Genomic DNA, 9,976 nt, shown 5'->3' with positions numbered 1-9,976 from the left:
GTGATGGTCGTTCCAGGTTGACAAAAATGAACGATCCTCTCTGGCTAAGATGTCTGCCAGTTTTCTGGAAGTCCTCTCATACTCCCGCACTAGTCGAAGGGAACTCATCCCAAAGTGCGTAGAAACATATCTGTGAAGATACTCAGTCGTCCAGGTACGTAGTAATCTGTGGTTGGTAGAAGAGAGCAACTGGACTTGCTTGAAAAGTCTTGAAGACGTTTCGGCGAAACGTCTTCAAGACTTTTCAAGCAAGTCCAGTTGCTCTCTTCTACCAACCACAGATTACTATGTACCTGGACGACTGAGTATCTTCACAGAACGGTAGTGTAGTTGTTCAAGTTTTTAGTAAAAATAACGCAAATAGTTCAGAGTTAAAATATGATGTTATAGGGATTTAATCTGATCAATAACCTAAGATTAAATAACGTGCAGGATTTTGGAATCTAATGATTCAATTACAATACTCAAATTATTTCAAAACTGTTACGCAATAATTGTGATTATTAACTATTAGTATCTCATAAATTTGTGATTGTACTGAATGAGTCCTTGCTCAGAGCCACACACTTCAGTGTACAATTGGTGTTGCTCTCAAGCTCATCATTCATAACCCCAACACTGATGACACCCTAGTGATCTCTGATGTCTGCAAAGTGGCACAGCTCGATCGATAAAAGACCCCGATTGTTTCGTTGTTGTTTTTTTAAAACATGGCTTAAAGCATCCCCATATGGCACACGCACTGTAAACCAACAACCGCCTGACCAACAGTCACATCAATACTACAAATTTTTATATTATACATGATATACTGCTACACACTTTGTTGCACTGGTGCAAAAACAGTCTGTTTAAGGCTTTAGAGTTTAGAGCGGAGCAGCAATACCAGCGTCGTGTAGATTAAAACGTGTGTCGGTACAGGACTCCGGTCTCCCTACCAGGAGCAGGTGTGTTATTGCACGTGCTCGTGTTCATGCTTAGCTTCGAGCCGTTGAAGCTGCAGCTCCACTCTCTCTCTCTTCTTGCGTTGGATGAGGTTTCCTCCAGCGAAGCCGAGCAAGCCTCCTCCCAGCGCGGCTGCCACGCCGGCCACTTTAAATCCCGCCAGCAATCCAAGTGGACCGGCCAAGACGGTGCCAACCACTGCACCTGCTACGGGCAACACTGCCAGGCTTGAACGCGCTGCCTAGACACAAAGATGGGGTGCCATTAGTTTGACATGTATAGTCGTGTATACAATAGTCAGCATCAACTACCAACTATTGTTAACGCAAAATCTTTAATGTTTAATAATTCATTACGTTTCATTGAAGAAATCCTTGTGTATTGTTGCATTTAAACTCTATACGAAATACAAACGCTTGACTATTCCTAAGAGGGCGGGAAATGTAGTCTCGTGACTGAAACTGACTCAATCTTATGTCTCGTGTTAAAAAAGAATGACAAAATCTTTTTATTCTTCATTTATCCTGAGCTATAGCTTGGAGGTAGGAATACACTCTGGATGGGATACCAGTCCTTCGTACGCTTATTCATACCGAGGTGCATCAAACCACGGACTTGTTTGTGGGAGGAAACCCATAGACACACAGACAGAACGCGTGAAACTGCACCGACAGTAACCTGACTTGTGAAATCTTATTTTGTAAAATATATTCGAAGAAATATCGTATTCGTAGTCACAGTAACAGCTAGAGGGAGCACTGAGATTTCTGGAGCCCCTACTGTACCAAAAGCAAAGATTTACTTAACTGCTTACAGAATAAATGCTGAATGAAGGCATATAATATACTAATGCATCTCAAAAAATTAGAATATTGTGAAAAAGTTCAATATTTTCCATCAGTTATTTAAGAAAGTGAAAATGTTATATATTATAGACTCATTACACATAAACTAAAATGTTTCAAGCATTTTTCTATTTTAATTTTAATCAGTATGACATACAGTACAAAAAAAAAAAAATCTCAAAATATTAGAATATTTCATTTCGAGTTTGAGTAAAACAGTATGAACACAGTGCATCTCTCGGTCTAGTTCAGTACACACAACCACAATCATGGGGAAGACTGCTGACTTGACTGTTGTCCAGAAGATGATCACTGATGCCCTCCACAAGGAGGGTAAACCACAAAAGGTCATTGCTGAAAAGGGTGGATGGAAAAGGTGCACAAGCAACAGGGATGGCCGCAGTCTTGAGAGGATTGTCAAGAAAAGTTGATTCAAGAACTTAGGAGAGCTTCACAAGGAGTGGACTGAGGCTGGTGTCAGTGTATCAAGACCCATCACAAACAGACATCTTCAAGAAAGGGGATACAACTTTCACATTCCTAATATCAAGCTACTCCTGAGCCAGAGGCAACATCAGAAGTGTCTTATCTGGGCTAAGCAGAGAAAGAAATGGACTGTTGCTCAGTGGTCCAAAGTCCTCTTTTCAGATGAAAGTACATTTTGCATTTAATTTGGAAATCAAGATTCTAGAGTCTGGAGGAAGAGTGGAGAGGCACAGAATCCAAGGTGTTTGAAGCCCAGTGTGAAGTTTCCACAGTCTGTGATGATTTGGGGTGCCATGTCATCTGCTGGTGTTGGTCCACTGTATTTTATCAAGACCAAAGTCAACACAGCCATCTACCAGGAGATTTTAGAGCACTTCATGCTTCCATCTGCTGACGAGCTTTTTGGTGATGCTGATTTCCTTTTCCAGCAGGACTTAGCACCTACCCACAGTGCCAAAACTACTACCAAATGGTTTGCTGACCATGATATTACTGTGTTTGATTGGCCAGCCAACTTGCCTGACCTGAACCCCATAGAGAATCTATGGGGTATTGTCAAGAGGAAGATGAGAAACACCCGACCCAAAAATACAGATACGCTGAAGGCCACTATCAAAGCAACCTGGGCTTCAATAACACCTCAGCAGTGCCACAGACTGATCACCTCCATGCCACACCGCATTGATACAGTAATTCATGGTAAAGGAGCCCCAACCAAGTGTCAAGTGTATAAATGAATATACTTTTCAGAAGTTGGACATTTCTGTATTGTAAATGTTTTTTGATCGATCTTAGGGAATATTCTAATAATTTGAGATACTGGATTTCTGATTTTCATGAGCTATAAGCCATAATCATCAAAATTAAAACAAAAAAGGCTTTAAACATTTCACTTTACATGTAATGAATATAGAATATATGAAAGTTTACCTTTTTGAATTAAATTAAGAAAAAAAAGGAACTTTTTCATGGTATTCTAATTTTTTGAGATGCACTAGTATATAATGTGTGTGCATCAGTGAGAGTGTCAAATCTATATCTGAAGGTTTCATGGTTTTGTGTGTGTGTGGGGGGTGTACTATATAATCCAAGGTTGAAATGGATGACTGCAGATCAAACCTAAGCTGCTATGTTAACTGATATCATGTGAAAGGAGAAACTGATCAGCCAAAACACTAATTAGAAGGACGACATAACATACACACACACACACACACACACACAGGTGCGCGCACACACACTTAGCTAATTTCTCCCAGCAAATGGCACCTTTATTCTCCTCTCATCTTTTTCATCTCACCATCTTCAGAAGTGCTTAATTAGCAACACCACCAGTAGAGAGAGAGAGAGAGAGAGAGAGAGAGAGAGAGAGAGAGGGGGGAAAAAGCAGAACTACGTCTGAATGACATGATAAACCATGATGTAACTCTGACACCCCTTTTCCACTGATGACTACTGTGCTGCTTCACAGAATACGAGGGTTTCCTAACACGTGACGCAAAAACAACCCATGGAGAAGTTTTAACAAGCTGTTTTAAACCTTCTGCTTTAAGAACACACTTTACTCTCCATGGTTAGATCCTTTAGTATCGACACTAAGCACACTAATGTGTTTTGATTGGATCGCTGGCTTTGAGTTAGCAAATATCGCTCTATGAAATGTAGTATTAAAAAATAAATGTACTATTAAATATGCTGCCGGTTCTTGCTGTTGTTCTTCATTACAGCAAGACGGTAAGAGCACGACATAATGTACATACCTGGAAAGACTTCGCTAGCTCAACACCGGAAGGGTGCTTTTATACAGATAACATCGGAGGGCAGAAGAACGAGCACCACGTCTTGCATCAGTGGAAAAGAGCTCTGGAAGTCCTGAGGCAGCACTTTAAGAAGTGAGCTATAGTGTGTGTGTGCGCGTGTGTGTGTGTGTGTGTATGCGCTTCCTCCTGTTCCTTTCAGCTGAGCCAGAAGTGAAGCCACTTTCAACACACAGCTGAAACACGGTACTTAATGGAACCACATCAACTCTGTACACTGAGACATATTTCAGTTCTAACTGGATCAATAACACACACACAATATATATACACCTTAGTTCTAACCCTTCGTCTGCTCAGTGTGTGTGTGTGTGTGTGTGTGTGTGTGTATCGAACCCCCAGCTGGAGTGCAAAAGCAGTCTTTAGACACTCTTTTCCACCCTTTAGACCTCTGTTCACTCGCACAGTCACACACTCATCGACTCTCTGCGAGAGGCCGACACAACACACATCGATTCCCTCGGCTGCACGCCTTTTACCGACCCCGCGAACCCTCTCTGCCTCTCTCTCTCCCCCGTTCTCCGCTCCTCCCGCCCTCTTCCGCCCTCCTTATGCTCTTAATTGCCACTTCCTTGCACGCCGGTGTGGATCGATGGAGTTGCTAGGCCTCGGCTGAAGCAGGGGGCTGGAGTGAGATCGATCCCCCAGCGGGAGCTGCCTCTCTCTCCTCACCTTCCCCAGGCTGCGTGTCCCCTCCTCCACGTTCGCCGCCGCCACACTAACGTTGGCCTCGATGCTGTCGATCTTCTCCTGCTGAGCCTGAGACGAGACGGTAGAGGAGAAAGTTAAGGACTTTGGATAGACACGCAGGTACACGCAAGCAAATCTCATGCATGGTTCTCATACACACACAAGCACTTATCTAACACAAACATTGAACCAGATCATCAGCTGAAGTTTATAGATGAGCGATACGCAAAAAAAAAAAAATTATATATATCTCATAACGTCATGATGTACAATATGCATGACTACTTCTACGATAAATGACATCCCCGAATTCAAAAAATCTCATCTCATCTCATTATCTCTAGCCGCTTTATCCTGTTCTACAGGGTCACAGGCAAGCTGGAGCCTATCCCAGCTGACTATGGGCGAAAGGCGGGGTACACCCTGGACAAGTCGCCAGGTCATCACAGGGCTGACACATAGACACAGACAACCATTCACTCTCACATTCACACCTACGGTCAATTTAGAGTCACCAGTTAACCTAACCTGCATGTCTTTGGACTGTGGGGGAAACCGGAGCACCCGGAGGAAACCCACGCGGACACGGGGAGAACATGCAAACTCCACACAGAAAGTCCCTCGCCGGCCACGGGGCTCGAACCCAGACCTTCTTGCTGTGAGGCGACAGCGCTAACCACTACACCACCGTGCCGCCACAATTCAAAAAATATCTTTTTTAAAAATATTTAACTCCTCTTGGAAAGCTGATTCTCATAAGAATAAAACGTGTAACTTTACTGGATATTATACCACAGCGCTGGATTCTGATTGTTCAGACAGCGTTTCATTTCCTGTAACTTAATTCTGACTGCAAGGCACATCCATCCATCCATCCATCCATCCATCCATCTTTACGACTTATCCGTCAGGGTCACAGTGGAAGCTGGAGCCAATCCCAGCTGACTTCGGGTAAGAGGCAGAGTGCACCCTGGGCGGGCTGCTAATCTATTGCAGGGTTAAAGCACAGATTCACACTCACGTTCACACCTATGGGCAATTTAGGCTACATCCACACGACAACGGCAACGAGATTTTTTTTTTTTTTAAATATCGCGTCCACATGGGCAACGGATCAGTAAAATATCAGGTTCATATGGCAACGCAACGCTTGCTGAAAACGATGCAATACACATGGCACACCTCTACGTGCGCTGTAAGACGGTCCCATCGGAGACACCAGAACAATAGAAGAAGAAGTAGGACGCATGCGCATGTAACGGGTTTATTTTTTTCCACTTGCCATTGTGTGTAGTGGTGGGGAAATTCTGCGCTGGCCCTTGAAGAGCGCAGGTAGTTATGGGAACGAGACGCTGGCCTCTTTCAGTTCGTTTTGGAAATGTAAGCGCTAATGCCACTGGACGTTTGCAGCCCGTCCTCAGCAGTATATTTGTGTCTCATTTCTTCAGAATAAAAAGACTGGTGAACAACACAACACAACGTCTGTTACACGCATAAACCCCTTCTACCCGGCGTGAAGCACTCACAGGAACAAACACACAACAACAAGAAGAAGATGGCTGCGACTACGCGAGGAAATCGTGCCTTCTGTGTGTACAAATTAGTTTTATTAGTGTGCATAGTTTTATATAACTTAATTTTCTTATTGTGTGTGAACATTTTGAAAAGCATTTTTATATAATTTATATAACTTTTTATATTGTGTGTGAACATTTTGAAAAGCAGTCTTATCCAATAAAAAAAAGAAGAAATTCAAGAAATGGTTCAGTTACTTGTTTATTTAAAAGAAAAGCTGTATGGACCCATCCCACGTGACGTCACGACAAATGCGGCTGGCATTTTGGACATGAACTACCAGTAGTCTACCACAGCCAACAACGAGGAATGACGGCGAAGCATCGAAAGGAATATAGCCATCAAAGAAAGTTTTTACTTTCAGCAAGACTTCCATCATGCCATTATATTGTTGTGCACCTGGATGTAGTAACCATCAACACACAAGGCAAGATTTATCATTTTATCGGATCCCGACAGATGCTGACCGACGGAGAAGATGGATGGTCTCTAAAATATTGGCAAAATGATGTTTATTGACATAGCAATCGTGTGTAACGGGAAGCATTTGCATATCCGAAGTGTTGTGTTTACATCAAAGATAAAATAAACCGATATGACAACAACTGCTGCTGCCAGGTTGGGGACACAAACTAGTAGAAAGGAAGTGTGCCAACAGTGCCAACACACTTCCTTTGTGGTCGATTCTGCTTTAAGGTAAGATGCATTTAATTATTCGTCTGCTGTGGGTTTGGAATCGGTAGCCTGACCGATTCGTTCATGTTTGTGGTGCCATTTGTTTGTTGACGCGTGTTGAAATGGAAGATTGGTTGTTGACATGATTTCCAGTGATGCTTTGGTGCTGCTGTGGATCAGATGTGTTGAGTAGCCTGACTGTTTTTTTTTCTTGCGTGTGGTATCATTGTTGACGCGAGGTTGTTTTTTGAACATGCCAATGCGGACACGATTTCCCCTGATGAGTTATGACTTCAGACGCGATGCGTGTGTGGAGGTGTGGAGTCCGCGTGATATGTGCGTAAGATAGGCTTCTCATGTGTTTGGAGATCCGCGCTCTGAGACAAGCGCAAGCACCCCCCCCCAAGGGAAAAAAAGGGACCCTCCGAAAATATCGGCATAGTTCGAACACTGGGTTGGAGAAAGTAATGGCAAATAGCGAGTGCACAAACCATAGAAGGTAAACTGTACACAGCGCCAGGGCAGTGTGATGGTATGTCTACTTTTAGATTGTGTTAGCTTATCAATGAACACACTCGTCACTCGACGAGCTTCACGTCTTTACGACGGATACTTAAATGCGTGTTAGGTATTATTGTTGCAGTCTAAGCAGTCATTGTAGCAGCTAGATGAGCGAGAACCGAAAGGGTCTGTGCCATAAACCGTTATTTCTTCAGGTCCAAAATGGTGGTCGCGCTTACGAAGGTCACGTGAGTGGAAAGGGTCTATACAAAAGTGAATGCAATGCAGTGGTTCATACAAAACAGTCTGTTGAAGGGTCTTCTGACCCTTTTCCCCTCGGCCTCCATTATAGTCAGGTAACTGTTGCTTTGTGTGGAAGGCTGCACTTTCTGTTCATCAAAGCAGGTGTAAATTGTCTGTCTGGCAGGTCAGTCAGGTTAATGTGTAAACAATTTCAATTTCTGTTGTTACGAATGATGCGCGCGAGAGTGCTGCTTGTTCTAGTCATGTGGTTGTGACGTCATCGTAAACAAATCCGTTCTACTCATCCAGACGACTTCGCAACGGCGCCGTTGCCAGATTTTTTCACTCTGGAACCCGTTCTCAAAAGATTTCGTTTTGGGGCACCCAAAACGCCGTGCCGTGTGGACGCCAGGCCGAAACGATAAACAATTTTATCAGATTCACCTGAATCCGTTGCTGTGTGGACAGGGCCTTAGAGTAACCACTTGATTTCACATTGTCTTTGGAATGCCGGAGGAAACCCACACAGGCACTGGGAGAACATGTAAACTCCGCACAGAAAGACCCCGGTTCGAACCCAGAACCTTCTTGCTGTGAGGCGACAGTGCGAATATAAAATCGCACGTTTATATATTAATGCACGGATTCTAATACGTTACTGTTTCTATAGCAACAACTAATTCACAGCGACCTGGCTGGCACATAAATAACGGTAACAGTAACTTCACGAACATCGGGCCACGTTATTAAGCAATTTATTAATTATCCCACGTAGATCGTTGTTTAATAGCTTGGGAATTACACATTCATACACTACCGTTCAAAAGTTTGGGGTCACTTTGAAATGTCCTTATTTTTGAAAGAAAAGCACTGTTCTTTTCAATGAAGATCACTTTAAACTAATCAGAAATCCACTCTATACATTGCTAATGTGGTAAATGACTATTCTAGCTGCAAATGTCTGGTTTTTGGTGCAATATCTCCATAGGTGTATAGAGGCCCATTTCCAGCAACTCTCACTCCAGTGTTCTAATGGTACAATGTGTTTGCTCATTGCCTCAGAAGGCTAATGGATAATTAGAAAACCCTTGTACAATCATGTTAGCACAGCTGAAAACAGTTGAGCTCTTTAGAGAAGCTATAAAACTGACCTTCCTTTGAGCAGATTGAGGTGGGGTTTACATTAGACCGTATCAGCAGATCATCAGATTAACGTTTTTAAAATGATTAGTGTGCACATAGCAACGCCAAAACACGATTTGCGTGCACACAGCAACACCAATACACGGATACGCTCGGCTTCGCAGGCATCCTGCGCTCCAAATCACTCCGCCCTGAACAGCGAGTGCCCTCTGGAGGGTGCGCACTCCGGCCCTGCGCAGCTCACAGAGCACGCGAGTGGAGCGCACGAGCAGTGATTTGGGACTGAGCCGCTGTGTGTGTGATCTCAGTGCATGTCGGGCATGCGCGTCACTTACCACTTGCAAGTGGAAGGATGGCAAGCCTAAAGACAATCATAACTACACAATGGGCAGTATTTGCATCAGTAATATTTGCAGTATTTTCATACTTTTATACTCTTTAATGAAGGGTGATACAAGGCGGAAGTCCGCGCCGTTTTTCAGCAGTCACGTCACATGACCAACGGCAGCGAATCAGGAAGGTGGATGTCACAGTGACGTTATCCAATGATGACGCCAGCTAGAGCTCAGCACAGCGTATCCGCGTATTCTCAATGTTTACACAGCACCGGACCAGACACGATCTGGATTGAATACGTGGACCCTGGCGGATTCCCGTTTCCCGGCGTTTCCAGGCGTTTTAATGTAAACGGACAGTGCATCCGCGAAGAAAACGAGACAGATACGGTCTAATGTAAACTTGGTCTCAGTTTCTGGAGCATCACATTTGTGGGGTCGATTAAATGCTCAAAATGGCCAGAAAAATGTCTTGACTAGATTTTCTATTCATTTTACAACTTATGGTGGTAAAGAAAAGTGTGACTTTTCATGGAAAACACAAAATTGTCTGGGTGACCCCAAACTTTTGAACGGTAGTGTAGGAACAGTATATTTTAGCATACGATCATGTGGCACCAGTATGAGTAACAATCAGTTATCCCAATACCAGCACCATATGGTCTTATCACCCAGCGCTACCCAAGACGAATATAAAATCAGTATTTTATACAAATGAGAA

General features: G+C 43.5%; 1 protein-coding gene across 2 annotated transcripts in view; it reads right to left on the bottom strand.

The window, feature by feature from the left end:
• Window positions 1-287: 287 nt before the first annotated feature.
• Window positions 288-9,976, bottom strand: part of stx17 (syntaxin 17) — a 43,034-nt gene continuing 33,345 nt past the window's right edge. For both annotated transcript variants that reach the window (XM_060900926.1, XM_060900927.1), the window contains exons 7-8: window positions 4,766-4,852; window positions 288-1,186 (exon numbers count right to left, since the gene is read on the bottom strand). In XM_060900926.1, the coding sequence (XP_060756909.1) occupies window positions 953-1,186; window positions 4,766-4,852 (321 nt within the window). In that variant the 3' untranslated portion in view covers window positions 288-952. The remainder of the gene's footprint in view (window positions 1,187-4,765; window positions 4,853-9,976) is intronic.

The sequence above is a fragment of the Neoarius graeffei genome, chromosome 19, assembly GCF_027579695.1.
Source record: "Neoarius graeffei isolate fNeoGra1 chromosome 19, fNeoGra1.pri, whole genome shotgun sequence".
Lineage (NCBI taxonomy): Eukaryota > Metazoa > Chordata > Actinopteri > Siluriformes > Ariidae > Neoarius > Neoarius graeffei.
This window is presented reverse-complemented; position numbering and strand designations above follow the sequence as displayed.